Source organism: Amblyomma americanum, chromosome 3 (assembly GCF_052857255.1).
Source record: "Amblyomma americanum isolate KBUSLIRL-KWMA chromosome 3, ASM5285725v1, whole genome shotgun sequence".
Classification (NCBI taxonomy): domain Eukaryota; kingdom Metazoa; phylum Arthropoda; class Arachnida; order Ixodida; family Ixodidae; genus Amblyomma; species Amblyomma americanum.
The window spans coordinates 50,629,296-50,645,729 of record NC_135499.1 but is presented as its reverse complement, the minus strand read 5'-3'; the positions used below and the strand labels follow the sequence as shown (position 1 = coordinate 50,645,729).

Genomic DNA, 16,434 nt, shown 5'->3' with positions numbered 1-16,434 from the left:
CGAGACAAAAATGCATGGGCCCTATGGGCTCTATGTATTGCCACCCCGTCCATTGTCAGGACGGCGAGTTTCCATATTAAGGAGGCGTAAATACATTCAAGTGGTTTGGTCCCTAGAACAACTGTCCATAATTCGAGTCTATCATATTGAGAGGACATAGTAGTAGCGCTAAAAAAATACAGGGACGACAGGATAGAAGTAGACAACACAGGCGCTCAAATCTAAACACCAACTAGCCCCGCTTTCTGCCTTAAATATCATATTGATGTGGACACTCTTAATGGGGCACTTCTGCATACACACATGGAACGTTATTGAGATCGCTTCTGCACAGCTGTCGAAAATTGGGCAGCGCTAAACCACCGGAGATTGGACAAGAGATATTTTGGTAGCGACTGCAGTCAACTCTGCTTTAGCATCTTCTGTGCACTTTCTTCCGCTGTGCAATGCTTCAGCGTGTGACGATGCAATGAGATAGTAGTGCTGCGGCTGCAAGGGAAGCTGGCTGGCGTCAGTACATTTTCTAGTGTTTTTTTTTTCATTATTTCTATTGCCTTTTTCCAACCGCACCGCGTTTCTCTGAAAACGGCCCATTTACTCTGCCATCTCTTGGCACGCGGCAACCATTAGCGTTGTGACAAAGAGCAGCGTTTCTTGTGCGGAGGTTGCTGACCAGATCGTTAACGCCCTGCGCGTATCTGGTGGCCCGGTAACTTTGATGAAAAAAGAAATCGCACGGCGATTGCGAGCGTGTAACGCGAAAGTTTGAGCGTTGGCTGTGGTGTGACAGCAAAGAAGCCGGGTGCGGGAGACGCTGGCTTGCGAGCCAAGCACCCCCTGCAGCCGAGGCGGACGCCCAAGCCACCAGGCCGCCCATCCCTTTTCTTCCTCATCCCTGTCCCCTGAAATGGACGGGGGCAGGACTTCCCCCTCTGCACTCTGCCACCTTCCAACCGCTGCAGACGACGGCGCGAAACTGAGGAATGAGCTAACAGGAACAGGGAAATAGGGGCCGTAGTGGAGGCCTCCGGAATAATTTCGACCCACTGATGTTTTGATACCTCAACAGCCCAGGCTATGAGGGGTAGGTGTGCTTCAGGGAAAATGGTTTTTAGGAAAAAAGACTTTATTTGCGGCTAAGTTAGTGGTTTAAGTTCCGCTACATATGCCTTTTATTTTTTATTTTACTTTTGATATAAAGGCCTTGAGCAACAGGCGGAGTGCACCATTCCATTGCTGATTAAGGCGAAGCATCCGACATGCACTCTAGGAATAATGACAAAAGGTCTACATATCAGCCGGCGTACGTCACACCATCCGACATTAGAACGTGAGAATCCCTTAATCGAGCGTGTTGTCTCTAACAGCAGTTTGCTGTTTCCATCTCGATCACATATGAGAATCTGGATGTGCCATGAATTCTTGTCGAACAAGGGGTACTCGTCCGTATAATGTCAAAGAATTGCAGTTCTATCTCTATTATACAGGGTGTTTCGCCTAAAACTTTACACATTTTCTTGCACAACGTTCTGTGAGCGTATGACAGTTGTAAAAAAATGCGCGATGCGTCTCACTGTCCATCTTGTGGTGGGTGGTCACCTCGACCATATCCGTGAAAGAAGAGATTAAGTAAGGGAAGAAAGGGGAACAGATGTACAAAAAGCTTATTATTTCTTTTTTAAGCGTGGAATGCTTTCAGCTCCCGTTGTGTGCGCGCCGTTGGTGACCGCGCCAGCGGAACACGGAGCCGAACATTGGCGAAACTTTCAATTCATCCGCCTCATATCCCTGCGTGCTGCTGCGCTGCCGCCGGATATGTGCTTGCGCCAACAACAGCGTCTTCATGCTACCGTGGTGGTAGACGCCAGCGCGCGGCGCGAAGGAGCCCAAGTTCTGCCCGGCAACTATATACAAGGTGTTTCATTTAAGACTTTACACATGCAGTTTTAAAAAAAAATGCATTTTCAGTTAGATGAGCGCTTTTTAAGGCATAGTATTGTCAGCGATGAAGTACATCATAATACGGCCAAGACGTGCTATCAGTTAAATAATGTTGAATAGTAAACTTTTTAACTACTACTGTTCGGCTCCTTAATTATTTAGGGGCGTGTAGCCCACCGTAAATAGTGCGCTCATCAATATTTAGAATTTCGAATATGAGGCCTCGGCGCTGTGACCCAACAAATTTGGGCTTTTTTGACGAGTAATTACGTGCACTGGAGAGGTTGCTTTGCCTTCAAACTTCTCGAAAGCGCATGCATTTTGGCACCATGTAGCGGCAACTTCTTGGGCCACAACGCCGAGGGTAACCGTGCTTAATAATGATAATAATTGGTTTTGGGGGGAAAGGAAATGGCGCAGTATCTGTCTCATATATCGTTGGACACCTGAACCGCGCCGTAAGGGAAGGATAAAGGAGGGAGTGAAAGAAGAAAGGAAGAGAGAGGTGCCGTAGTGGAGGGCTCCGGAATAATTTCGACCACCTGGGGATCTTTAACGTGCACTGACATCGCACAGCACACGGGCGCCTTAGCGTTTTTCCTCCATAAAAACGCAGCCGCCGCGGTCGGGTTCGAGCCCGGGAACTCCGGATCAGTAGTCGAGCGCCCTAACCACTGAGCCACCGCGGCGGGGCTTAACCGTGCTCTCGAAATTCTAAAATCTAATATAAGCATTACATACGGTGAGCTACACGCCTCTCAGTAATTAAGGAGCCGAATAGTTATATTTATAATTTTACTAGTCAGTATTAGTTAACAACCCTGCTAGTTAGCATGTCAGCTATATTCCAATGTACTTTAACGCTGACACCCCGCCACGGTGGCTCAGTGGTGAGGTTGCTCGGCTACTGATCCGGAGTTCCCGGGTTCGAACCCGACCGCGGCGGCTGCGTTTTTATGGAGGAAAAACGCTAAGGCGCCCGTGTGCTGTGCGATGTCAGTGCACGTTAATGATCCCCAGGTGGTCGAAATTATTCCGGAGCCCTCCACTACGGCACCTCTTCTTCCTTTCTTCTTTCACTCCCTCCTTTATCCCTTCCTTTACGGCGCGGTTCAGGTGTCCAACGATATATGAGACAGTTACTGCGCCATTTCCTTTCCCCTAAAACCAATTAAAAAAAATTAACGTTGACAGTGCTACTCCGAAAAAAACCGCTCTTCTAACTCATAAAGACTATATTTTAATAATTGTGTAAAGTCTTAGGTGAAACACCCGGCATAGTCGCACGCGCAGTCCTGGCGGCACTTGACGAGCGAGGCGACAGCGCCGCGTGAGTTGCCGTTATTACGTAATGCACTCGCCGGCGACACAGGCCCCGGGGCGCACTCCATCACCGCGGCCAGTAATTAAACAGCTCTGTTCTCGTGGTCATACATAACGAGCCGTGGTGGCGGAGTGGCAGCGTCTCCGCCTCAGACGCCAAAGGCCCTGGCTCGATTCCCGGCCATGCATAACAAGTGGCACAGAAAGCCTAACGAGCCGTCGGTCGCGAAGGAAAGCTTAGGAAAGAAATGCATCTGATGTGCGAGGCTGCCCAAGACTTGAGCGCGGCTATGAACCGTTCTAGAATACGCTACGCCTTTAATGCAATGCACTTCACGCGTACATCTGCTCGCGACGGATAAGTACTCTGTGAATTTCATTTTTTTTTATTTGTGGCGTCATGCTCCTCGTAAATTTCTCCAGAGCCTGTGCGTTCAGGTTTCGCACCACAGGGGTAACCGCCGAATGGAATTTCGCTCTTGCACACCCGAGGCTGCCAAACGACGCGCACTATAGTGGGCAGTGTGACATCACAAAGGAATGTAAGGCAAAAAAGGGCAGATAGATTAATCCGAAGAACGTCCGGTCGGCTGGCGTTATCGGAAGAGAACTGGCGTATCCATCATGGTATAAATGGCCGATGGCTATTAATCCCCAATCTTCCACTCCTAGCCCTCTGCGGCCATCCCCACAGTAAAGCTACTTGAATTGCTCGGGTTGCCTAAAGCGCTGAGCGGACTTCACAAGGTTTCCTGCGTAATGTAGCCTGGGGCTCCAAGAAAATTGTAAAAAAGAATGAAATCGTGACATGTTGGGAAAGTGAAACCGAGGAAAGCAATATATGCGATGTCGCATGGTGAAAGCCTACGGTTCGAACACTGGAAGTAAGAGCTGGTTCGTTACCTTCTAACCACCGGAGATTTGCGAAATGTTTTCGGTTAGGAATAAAATCTAATTTCGTGCTAACTGGCATACAACTAATCGAGTGCGTCCCTTCTGTGTTGATCGGGGACTCAAATATGGCATGCACACTTCTCTCCTCTGTCTAAATGACCGTGTACACCTCTGCAGCCACATAAGGTCATGCCGTAACACCGTGCAACTCAGGGAAGAAAGCAGGGCAAAAAGCGACCTCATAGAAATACCTTGCGGCAATAACACAGCGAACGCCTTACTTGAATGTCTGTGCGTTGTCAGTGCTACCGTCACTGATATTTGCTGAAGGGCCCTTTATGCCAGACATATCACCGGAGGGCCAGTAACCAAGACAAGGTGCCTTCAAACGGTCCTTTCCTTTATTACATCGCTGTGCCCACGAGTCTTCGGCAGAAGACTTGTACAAGCGAGAAATGAATGTGAGCAGCGCGCTTAGAGCGTTCATGACCAGCTGTGCCGGTTGGTTTATGGGGGTTCAACGTCCCAGAGCGACTCAGGCTATGAGGGACGCCGTAATGGAGGTCTCGAGTAATTTCGACCACCTGGGGTCGTTTAACGTGCACTGACATTGCACAGTACACGGGCCTCAATAGTTTCGCCTCCATCGAAATTCGACCACCGTGGCCGGGATCGAACCCGCGTCTTTCGGGTCAGCAGCCGAGCGCCATAACCACTGAGCCACCGCAGCTGCATAGACCAGCTGTTCTGTCGCGTATAGAGGCTGTAGTAGCATACATAAGCAGCTGAAGTTCTTAGTGAAAAGTCAGGCAAGCCTACTATATATATACATTTACGCTCTCATTGCCTAAGAAGGGCTGCTTAAAATAGTTGATCAATGGCAACGATTGTAATTGAAAGTTGGAGAGAGTTGAGCCATGTCACGAAGACTTAGTAGGCTATAAAAGTATGAGGAAGCGAGGCTATAGCTATAGGCTAAAATAATCTAGGCATGCTATGATGAGTCAGTATGCAACAGAATGCATAAGATGCGAGCGAAGGCTTGTATATTTTGTCGGGGTATTCATTCTTTGACAACACAAAGGCCCCTGCAGTAGCGCCCCGCGTGCTGTCGAAACCAAGAAGATTAAGAAGCGCTTGCGGTTTTGGCGTCAGTACGCGATCAAACCTTGTTGCTGTGCTTTGAACGACGCATTAATCGCTCGTTGGGATTATTTCTAAATTAGTGTGAGTGGGCAGCTGACGTTAGAAATGAAAGTACTGACAAAAATTAATGTGGATTAGCTCAGCTAATCCAGGGTATACAAAGCGAAAGATAGCGGCGTTCATTGGCGTTGGCGATGGCTTTGAGCAAAGGAAGGGCGCATAACTGGCTCCCTGGATATGCGGACGCCTCATTCGTGGTTTGCTTCGTGGTGAGAGAGAGATGTGGAATGAATGAATTAGCGCTGACAGCGTTGTGGCTGACATACGGCACTGCAGCAATACCTGGACCGCTGCGTTCATTTGGTGATAAATCTCTCGCGATCAACCATTAACTGCATGCGACCTCGCAGGGTGGCAGGGAGGGCGCGCTGCCTATCCAGTGTGCGGAACGCAATCAAAGCAGGCTTTTGACACCAACGCAGTGTACATGAAAGCGAGATTGAGGTCTCCACTGACCCACGGAGCCGGTTGTGCGCCTTTCCTTTCGTGAAAGTGAACAGCCTTTGCAAAGTTGCCAACGCAAATGAATTCTATGAACGCCGTCGGCTCACTTGTTTTGTTTGGTCTTTGAGGAAAGAAAATGCCACAGTAACCGTGTCACATATCTCGGTGGACATCCGAACCGTGCTGCAAAGGAAGGGATAAAGGAGGGAGGGAAAGAAGAGAGAACTGAAAACTGAAAGTTGCATTTTGAGGAAAGGCGCGTGGCTGCGCAGTGGCGGAACACCTGTGGCTCGGTGTGACTAGGGAGCGAGAGAGAGAGAAAAGGCGACGGAGTCGGCGGCGGCCACCTGCGCCGTGCGTGACGTCACTCGTGCTCCGACATACGCCGGCTCGCGCAAAGCGCGGTGTTGACTAGCGTAGTGAAGCTTTTCGCTTCAAAAAGTTCCTTATTACACGCCCTTTAGCCGCACTTTTCTCATGGTATCAGTCCGGGCCGACGTAAGGGCGCGTGCTATGAGAAGCTTTTGACACCGGCAGATAGCAACAGCGCCGTTCTAACTGAGTGACGTACAGTTCCGGGGACAAAGAGTCACCGCACCCGTCCGCAGAGAGATGAGCGCGATGACAGCACGATTGTAAGGCCGTCGGCGAAAATGAGTGAGAAAACGCGGTCACGAACCAACCGTTGGCCCGCGCGAGGAACTGCTTCTCGAAGGCTCATGTCGAATCACTTTGAATGCACGTGAATTTTGCGCGAGATTGTAAAAGGTGCACCTGCCGCGGTGGCTCAGTGGTTCGGGCGCTCGGCTACTGATCCGGAGTTCCCGGGTTCGAACCCGACCGCGGCGGCTGCGTTTTTATGGAGGCAAAATGCTAAGGCGCCCGTGTGCTGTACGATGTCAGTGCAGGTTAAAGATACCCAGGTGGTCGAAATTATTCCGGAGCCCTACACTACGGCACCTCTTTCTTCCTTTCTTCTTTCACTCCCTCCTTTATCCCTTGCCTTACGGCGCGGTTCAGGTGTCCGCCGATATATGCGACAGATACTGCGCCATTTCCTTTCCCCAAAAACCAATTAATATTATTATTAGAAAAAGTGCCACACTCTTGACATTGCTCTTGGACTGTGACGCCGTTAAGTCCCCAGTGCTGAAGGACACTTGCATTCGCAAGCACGAATCCAAAGCGGATTTGCGATTGAATACCCGAAAGCTAGCCAGTCGAAAAACGGCCAGCGAAGCGGGATAAGAAAGAGGTTAGCTCATAAGAAATTCATCGGGCAAACTTGAATCGTGCTTATGGAAACCTACGTTCGTTCGTTTTCCCGCCAGTTGATCAAGGAGTGACACGCGTCTATGGTGCGCCATGATCGCATGCGGTATTCTGTATACATACGGCTCCCGTCGCCTAGCTCCTTTTTGAAAAGGCTTAAGGCTCTTCTATCAGAAATTTCTGCAATATTTTCCGTAAAGGAAACTTATGACTAATTAAAGCTGGGCAGCATTGTTAGATTAGCGCGTTCTAGCGACAGAGACGCTGTATGCTGTCAGTGAAAAGAGAGTTGTCGTAAGGTAGAATAATAAATAATAATTGGTTTTGGGGGAAAGGAAATGGCGCAGTATCTGTCTCATATATCGTTGGACACCTGAACGCGGTTCAGGTGTCCAACGATATATGAGACAGATACTGCGCCATTTCCTTTCCCCCAAAACCAATTATTATTTATTATTCTACCTTACGAAAACTCTCTTTTCAGTGACAGCATACAGCGTCTCTGTCGCTAGAACGCGCTACAAATTGAAATACAGGTGCTGTCATCACTGGCTGAAGTCAGAAATAAACTTAGCTGCGTTGACCTAGTGTATCGCGGATCCCAGAGGCTAGGCTATTGCGCAATACACTTTTGAATGGTATCACGGAGGCCTTTTCGGTGTGGGTGTCACGATTTTGAATCGGAAGGGGGGGGGGGGGGGGGGAGGAGTTATTAAATGCTATTTTGTTGGCAATAAATACGTCATTGTTTGCCGGAAAGGCATTAGCATACCCAAGAAGAGACATGGGATAGATTTTCACTAACAACAAAAACTGGATACAGCAGTCCCTTTTTTAAATCAACCTCGAAAGATGAAAGAAGGAAAGAAAGAAAGAGGGGGAACAAATAAAAGGAGGAAAGGTAGGAAAAAAGAAATACAGAAAGAAACAAGGGAAGAAAAAAAGAAAGAGCTGACCAGGTGGCGCTTTGCCAAGTAGGCGTCGACTCGCGAAAGCAGTGCAACGCCATTATGCCAGAGCTATAGGGTTAGCTCCAATGAGAGGCCGAACTGTCGCGTACGGAGGCGCGAGTTGTCGCTGCCGGCCTACTGGCTTACGTTGGCATCCCTCAGACAGAGGGGCGGATGTCAAGAATCTAATGGAGGTACTATCGGGGACAAAAGTGGTGTACTCCACGCAGCGGGAGGCGGAGCAACGGGAAACGGCATCGTAATGCCATCTGCAAGGCGGCATCTGGGATCGAGACAGCCAATGGGAGCCCTTTATTTTCTGCAGGCATGTCGCTTGACTCGTTTCAATGTTTTGTGCTTCAGCTCGCCACAATGCCGAGCGGCGCCGCTGCAGAAGCAATCTGGTGGCCCTCTTTTCATGTTGTGTCTTCTTTTTTTCCACGCGCGTTCGAGATACGGTTTGAGATCCGTGGCGCGCGCCGGCACGATGCGATAAAATGCCCGCGCGATATTGTCGCTAAAAGAATTGTTTCATAGTGATACCGAATTTCACTGCATGCCTTCCATGCAGTGCTTACAAACTGAGGAGTTTGTGTGAGAAGACAGTGTGCGATCTCAGTGTTCTCGCTTTCCACTTGTATCGCACGATCTCTATACTTAAGGTCGCGTAGCGTTTGGCTACTAAATGTGTCAGCATGAAAAAACGCCAACACCGCAGATTCCTCATTAAAAAGTCTCGCGACAGAGACTGGCAAACTTTTGCTACTTTGTTTTCTATGAAGCAGCACAACAATAGCTGGGTCTTCCTCAGCTGCAGTGTTCAGTACAGAAATTTGCGCTTCCAGTATTCTCATTCACCGGTGGTACAAGTGTCCTCACCGTCAAAGCGGGCATCCACCGCCCTACCGGTCCGCATTCACGACCGCCCGTTTTCAAATGTCATAGAGTGATTCTTTCCTTGTCTCTTGCTTATTTCTTTACACCTGCGATAACAAAAACTCTTTTGCTCACATATGCTGCCCACCATCGACAATCAAGCGCGAATTTGTCGCAAAGTTTCGAAACAAAACGCGATTCTATAGTCGAATACAAGCGAAGCCTGCAGGGAAGCCCTGTCCACATTCAGAACCGCGGCACAGAGTTCCTCCACGTCAAAAAACTATCCGTTATTATGCTAGAGCGATTTGAATGCATGTGCCCATGTTTAACGCAGTTTCAAACATCAAAAAGCAAATTTCGTTCGCAGTAATGACTGGTCAGCGCAGTAACACTGGACGCCGCGAACCATGGCCCATTGTTATCAACTGCTGATTTTTTAAAAGTTGTATTCTACGATATATAGCTAGGCTGAGCTCGAAAACAGTCCTCCATGACGCCACCATATTGGAGGAACTCAAAGCCCCCCCCCCCCCCCTTCCGGGTCGTGGAAAATTGGCAAAAGCCGGGGTGGCTGCCAATAACGAACACCGTGAAACGGCTTTGAGCCTCCGGCCTGTATGTGGTTAGCTGGCGTCGGGTTGCTGCACAAGCACAACCCTGTATACGTTTTGCAAAAACGGCCGCTGCGTATAGACCATGCACTCGACCGGCACGCACATCGCCTGCACAGCCGCTCCTGCACAGCCGCTCCTGCACAGCGTCTTTTCCGATCTGCCACCCATGTGGAGTGGCCAGACCGCTTTCGGCTGTGGCTTCCATCATATTCGACAGCTTCGAAGGGCACCTCACGGAGGGGGGGGGGGGGGGGGGGGGGGGGGGGGGGGGCTACCGCCATATGCGAGTGTTGTGTACTGAAAATAAAAATTCCAAGTGAAAATTTAAAACGATGCTCGTTCTTGCGTGTAGCGTTTTTAAAACGCTTTCGCTGTTGCTCCGTCGAGATTTCATGTCCAGTGGATGGACTGCAGGATAGAACGTACAGCGCCTCCTTGAGAACCTGCGAGTTGCCAAGAGTCACAGATTCGACAGCGTTAAAAGAAGCTACAGAAGGGGAGAATTCTGGGAGTCGCGACAGCGGACGATGCTAGTTGGTCCGATTTGACTAGGATAGGCCAGCTTGAATGATGCACGACAGGGCAGTAATGCGTCCTATTTTCCTCTCTATATCCGTGTCGCATGGTTCAAGCTGGCCCCCTGTGTCAAAATGCTGACCAAGGGGGCGGATTTATGGGCAACTACTGCCGGGCACGGTTGTTGAAGGCATTCCTTCTTGCCTGTTGAAACACTAATCGTAAGACGAAATCATGAGTGCGATAATTGTGATGCATTTCATAATCCACCCCCCCCCCCCCCCATCCCTCTCTTCCTGTCCCCCTCAACTTTTCATTTTCATTTCTCCATTCTTCCTGCTATCCTTTATTTCCGCTGCCCCAGCTCAGGGCTTCAGTAAGGATGGCAGATGCCGGGGCCAGCAAAAATCTTTTCCTTCCTTTTTATTATTATTATTTTAATAAACCACTTACTACATTACGGGTGAACCTGGCGCGGTCCCTCCTACACACGCACACGCGCACCGCACGCACAGAGACAGTGCGATAAACTGTACTCGGGCGCTTCGAACTATGTCTCTCTCAGAGTCTCCCGGCGTGCCTGTACCTCTTATCTCTTGAACATATATATATTATATATATATATATATATATATATATATATATATATATATATATATATATATATATATATATATATATATATAGTGGTTTTTTTTCTCCTGTTCTTGCGCCAAGACTGAGGGGCTACAGGGTTATTCAGTAAGCGAACCGCTGCCATTGCTTTTCCTTCCTTTGGCGGTTGCACAACTATGGCGAACTGGAGCAAGCAAACACACAAATGAAGCAAAACAGGCTAGGAACCAAGCAAGCAAGTGTAGAGTAAACAAAGGGGAACGCTACTGCAGGGGCCGTGGTTTTCATGCGCTCATTCGCGAAAGCCGCCGTCCCAGTGCAATGCGAGTGACACGGGAGCTTCGGGGTAACGGGAGCCACTCGCACACGTCCGCCACGCGATAAGCGTCTCGGTTACCTGCTCGCTCTCCAGCATGCAGGTACCCACATCCGCCGTGCAAAGGGGCACTCGTGTATGTCCTGCGCTGAAATAGGACACCTTGGGCAGTTCCGTTTCTGTGTAGCTCGAGGCTAACCGACAAAGAAGAGCAATAACTACAGTAACGTTGATTGACGGCGGACTTCATTGCGACGACGCTTTGCGAAGGTTCAGGAATAACGGCATTCGGCTGCTGGAAAAGCGGTTGCATTTCTTTCGCCTCTGCGAACCGGAACCGGATGATACACTGTAGCCCGCCTTGTAGCCTCAACACTGCTTGTGGCGCGTAAGAACCTAATAGTCATCGAACCACCGTTGTAAAAAGAAATATTAGCTGTGGTTTAAACTTCGGTTAACCCCGGTGAGAAGCGAAAGCTTCCTTTGCATCGGCTACGCTCACAAATGCCACACACACTGTTCTGTAAAGCGTCGACGAAAATGCCCGATGGGCCACCTGCCACGGTGGGGCAGATTGTGATGACGTCAGTAGGTCACATGACCTGCCACGTGACTGCACTGACGCTGCCCGCTTGAAAACCTGGCGCAGTGAAGCTTTAGGCTTCAAAAAAAAAAAGAAAAATCATTGACTTCATGGCCTGACACCTATTGCAAACAGAAAGTGCTTCGCAAATTAAGCCAGACCCAAGAACTCACCATCATCATTACCATCACCCACCCTGACCACGCTGATGATGAACCCAATAACTCCCTGAAATTGCTTTTAAAAAAAACCACAGACCAATATGGCCACTTTACCAGAAACGAAGCGCATTTCCTATTGATCTGAAAAATATGCACTGATAGGCAGTGACGTTTGAGACCAGCATTTACATGGGCATTATCAGATGATTACTTAAATATATGTTGTTCAATAATTTATGGCTATAACTTTGAAGAAAGCTATTCTATAGGGACGCGCGATAAAGAAGGAAAAAATTCTATAGAATGTTCTCTTCCTTTGATGAGTCTTACTTTTGTGCAGTGGTAACAATATAGAGATATATATGCCAAATTTTGAATACGCATGCACGTGGAGTTCACTTACACGTGCATTTAAACTCGAATCGTGGTGTCTGTGTTGCCGGTGCCCGTGCCTTCAAATTCTCTTGACTTGGTTTCACTACGTTTTTTTCATAACGCATTTTAGCAATCCAGTTAAGTGACATCGAGTGATCTGAGTACGCCGGGGGAAGGGTCCAGTTTAATTACAATTACCAGGGGTCCTTCAACCCTTAACTTCCAGTTTCGCCAATGCGCGCCACGCCGTTTGCTCGCAATGTGTTCGTCAATACTCTCAGCTTGCGTGGAAATTCTGCTGTCAACACGTTCTCAGTAGCCAGCACTTTCCGATCAGAATTAGGCGGTCGACACGCGTTTCACATCGTTATTCGGGACGATGCCACGCCTCGTGAAAGGAGAGGTGCGTACGAGAATAGGCGCTAGTAGACTCGACGAACTCTATTCAGTCGTGCGCGAACACCGCACGCAATCAAGCGATGCACCTGCACGAACGACCCGCTAGGCGGCGCACGGGCCGTCTCAGGGGAGCACATCCCTCAACCCCCCCTCTTCGCGTCCTTGCGTTAATTTAAAGCGGCCCTGAACCAGTTGCAGTTCCGTGTCTGTGTTCTTCGCTTCTCAACCTTCGTGGCGTTTCGTCTCTCGCCAGTGCGACTTCGCCGAACAGCGAATTCCTCCTTTGCGCGAAAGGAGAGAACAGTCCTTGCACGTCTTCGAAGGTGACGGATACGAAAACGGAGTGTAAGGAAACGCAGTAGCACGATGATTGGTCGCTTTGCTTTGTCCGGCAGTTCCTGCTTATCGTCTGTGGCAGTTGTGCATGCTAGTCTGACAGGTCAGCTGCTATATCTGTTCTGTCATGTATGCTGGACTGACAAAACATCTATAGTTGCTGTCCTATGTATAGGACAGGCATATATGCTGGACTGACAGTACAGCTGCTACGGCGGTGTCGAAATTAGTTGGGTAGAATACTGACAGACTCCCAAACTGCACCTTCAGTGGCGGGCGTTTCAGCGCGCATTTAAAGCGATTCCTTCAGCCCTCGCGAATAACTCGTGGCTGCCAAGACTTGGGACTCCTTCAACCGTGAAGATGAATCTCCGTGGCCTGTCCTGCAAAGTTGGGTTCGTAGGGCGTTCAGACCTGGAGAGTAACGCTAGCGCGGCGTCGCTTGCGCGCGAGGCGTGCGAGGCCACGGCTGTTCTCGAGAAGCGTGGAGGGACGCGGCTGACGCGCCAGCATGCAGGCGCCTGCCTCCGACGCTCGGTTGAGCCGCTGAACACAGTTCGGGAGGCTGAACAGTGGGCTGCTTTCTGACGAAGCTACGAGAAGCGAGACTTATGCCTGGACCACGTTAATCGAGTGTGAGAATAGTTACGTCGTAACTATACCTTCAATCCGTTTTTCGTATCTTTCTGCGCCCACACGCACTTACAGCCTCCCAGAGATATTCATAGTCGTCCTAGTCCATATCGTTGTGAAATCAAATCACTGCACCCTCTGAGCGCTGCACTGTCGGCCGGAGGTGTCGGTAGCAAATCCGATCCTAGTCTTCGTACCTTTCCTGCCTTTCGCTTCTTTTAGTCTCTGGGCTATGCAGAAAAAAAGTGGAGGGGACACTCGAGCCCCGCCCTCAGGGTATGACGCGACAGCGTTAATGCCCGTATTTGCGAAATCGCTCCTTCTCTGCTTGACATTCACAGATCCCTGGGAGTCCTTATCACACTCCTGGCGCAGTGATGCGGAGGTGAAGCGATGCGCCACTACCCCGGCAGGTGGCTGTTTCAAGCACAGCCACCGGTGGGGCATGTCACACCCAGATCATTCACTTAGCTGCCACCTGCCACGGTGGGCAGTTTGCGCACAATCCGGTGGGCAGGTTGTGATTAAGTCACAACGTCACGTGGCCTATGTGGCAGGTGGGCCCCCTGCTCGTTCGCTCACAAAGCCGCCGCCGCCTACGCGGGATTTTCTGCAGAACAGAAGCATTAACGGTGTCGCGTTGAAATTAGACTCACGCAGACCTTCATAATTAAATATAAAGCGAAAGAGACTGGCAAGATTTTCTAGCGTGTTTTCTGCAAAGCTGCGCAACAGGCACAATCGCTAAGTCTCTACCGGACCTGTTTTTGCCATTCGCTCGTTGTACAAGAGCCTTCATCGCCAGTGTCATCAATTTTAAGTTCCTTCCAAAGCGCCAGGCACCACCTATACCGTTCCGCTCTCACGCCGGGCGTTTTCGGACGCCCGAGGGCGATTTTACTCCCTTGTCTGTCGTTCGTTTTCTTTGCACCTCCGAGAAAAGAGATCGCACAATTTTGCCACCAACGACGGACGAGCGCGAGTTTTAAAACAGGCGCGATTCTGCCTGTACAGGCTGAACCCGGGAGCACTCCCTTCGTAACGCCGCCTTATTGGATTGATTGAGGCGCACCCCCTAGTTCCTGAAAATCGCCGCTACCTTCGCTCGGGGGCGCTTATGGCTATGAAAATCAATAAATTAACAAAATGGGCCAGTACCCTTACATCGACGTAACGTTAGGTTCTAAAGCGAAAGCTTTACTCACCGCGAACTTGCGATTTCGCTGTGGTGGTGCTCCGAGGAGGCACAGAGAAAGACCTTGAGCCGTTGCCTAGCAACCACCGCAGCTGGGCGGACGCCGCGCGCTCGCCGCGCCATCTGGCATGACGTCACACCGCGCGCCTCGCCGCCGCCGCCGTCGTTTGGTAGGACGTCACAGCGCTTCCCTCGTCGTTGCGCTCGCCTCCGCTCGCTTCGCCAGCTGTGTCGTATGCCTGATAACATGTCGGAGGATTGAAAAGGAGAGCTGGCGTGTGCCGCAACCACAGTTGAGGAGGCAGTATGGACGGCGACAAGTCTGCTAAGCAGAAGGAGGCCTGGAATCGACATCGGAACGAGATGAAGAGGAAACGAATCGCCCTGGAAACAGAGGAACAGCGCACCGAACGACTGGCTAAACGCCGCCGTGAATATGCCGCCGCGAGACAGGCACGTTATGTGTCGTCTTTAATGCAACAACAACACAGCTAGACAACCAGACTAACCTGGACTTGCAGTCAAGATTAACCGAGGCTAACCAAGCTATGCTTTAGCTTTCGCTACGTATATCCTGGCATAGCCGAGCTCAGCCACTGCCAGTTTTTTTTTTTTTTCGGAAAGACTTCGCCACATAAGTTTCGCTAGCATTGAAAATTGCACTCCCTGTCAACGCTACGCCGGCTGCGGTAGTAAAGCCTTGGGGGTATAAGGGGGGCATAGTGCCAAATTCATACTTCCTCGGTCTCGAATTGTGCGACTGTTGTCCAGACTTGCTAAGGAGTTTGGCTCCTGGATTCCTTTAGCGACAGTTAGCTGTGCTTTTATCGGTGCTGTTGAGTAATTGCGCAGCTGAATGCGCTGATCGTGCGCTGATCGTACACAGCGAATTCGGGTTTTCGAATCATGAAAAATTTAGCGGCCTAATCCGTGCTACGCCTAGGTTATTCCACTGCAGGAATGCATGCGTGCTGAACCATGTTCCGTTGTCATAAGCCGTATTTTTGGCCATCTCGCTGACAAGTGGCGCCATCTGGCGCCACCACCGCTATTCTTGTTTTTTAACGGCTGTGTACCGCGCGGCGGCGGCAATCCTTGGCGCCGGGGCGCAAGCGCTAGAAACTCTCCCAGGCTAACAATCCTGTGCCTTCGCAATGTCGTTATTGTAGGCAATAATTAAAAAAAAACCGTTCGCAGTCAGTACTGCTCCTCTTGAATACATTTGAAGCAATATTTACACAATAATTTCTGAAACTCCTTTGAGCCTCACTGGGGCACCTCTGTATGTCCTGTAGCCTTGGTGGACGGAACCGTGACGGACAATGGGAGTTGAAAATGTGGGCGTGAAATTCATTCCAGCATTAAACATTCGATGAAACCAACCACGCGGAAGAGTAATTATGACAGTCCTCAGGTCCTGACTGGATCTGCATAGTGTGCTTTATAGAAGGTGATTGTAAGCACAGAGCTTTTACCTTGTGTCCACACGCATTTCTTTAGTGAGCAGGCAAGCAGATCTTGCTTGTTCTATCCGTCCCCCGAAGTCCCGAACGAGAGCGATCATGCCGTTCACTGGCCTGGATGACGATGACCCTCGAGGTATCTCTGACGCACGATTTCAGGCAGGAAACGTCCATCGCTGGAAACCTCCGTGGCGTTCGGCTCCACAGTGGCCGAACCGGGCAGGAGGCTTTGGAAACCGAACCAGGTTTGTGGCACGCACACGATGACCCATCACGTCACACTGTTTGCAAACAAACAAGGAGTGGTGCTCAATTTCGC

The 16,434-nt window shown here is 50.0% G+C and overlaps 2 protein-coding genes across 24 annotated transcripts in view; one reads left to right on the top strand and one right to left on the bottom strand.

The window, feature by feature from the left end:
• The window catches only part of LOC144124579 (coiled-coil domain-containing protein AGAP005037), a 489,877-nt gene that overhangs the window by 206,806 nt on the left and 266,637 nt on the right, over positions 1-16,434 (top strand). The window lies entirely within an intron of this gene.
• Positions 16,271-16,434, bottom strand: part of LOC144126338 (uncharacterized) — an 8,388-nt gene continuing 8,224 nt past the window's right edge. The window contains exon 2 of the mRNA XM_077660409.1: positions 16,271-16,396. Within this exon, the coding sequence (XP_077516535.1) occupies positions 16,271-16,396 (126 nt within the window). The remainder of the gene's footprint in view (positions 16,397-16,434) is intronic.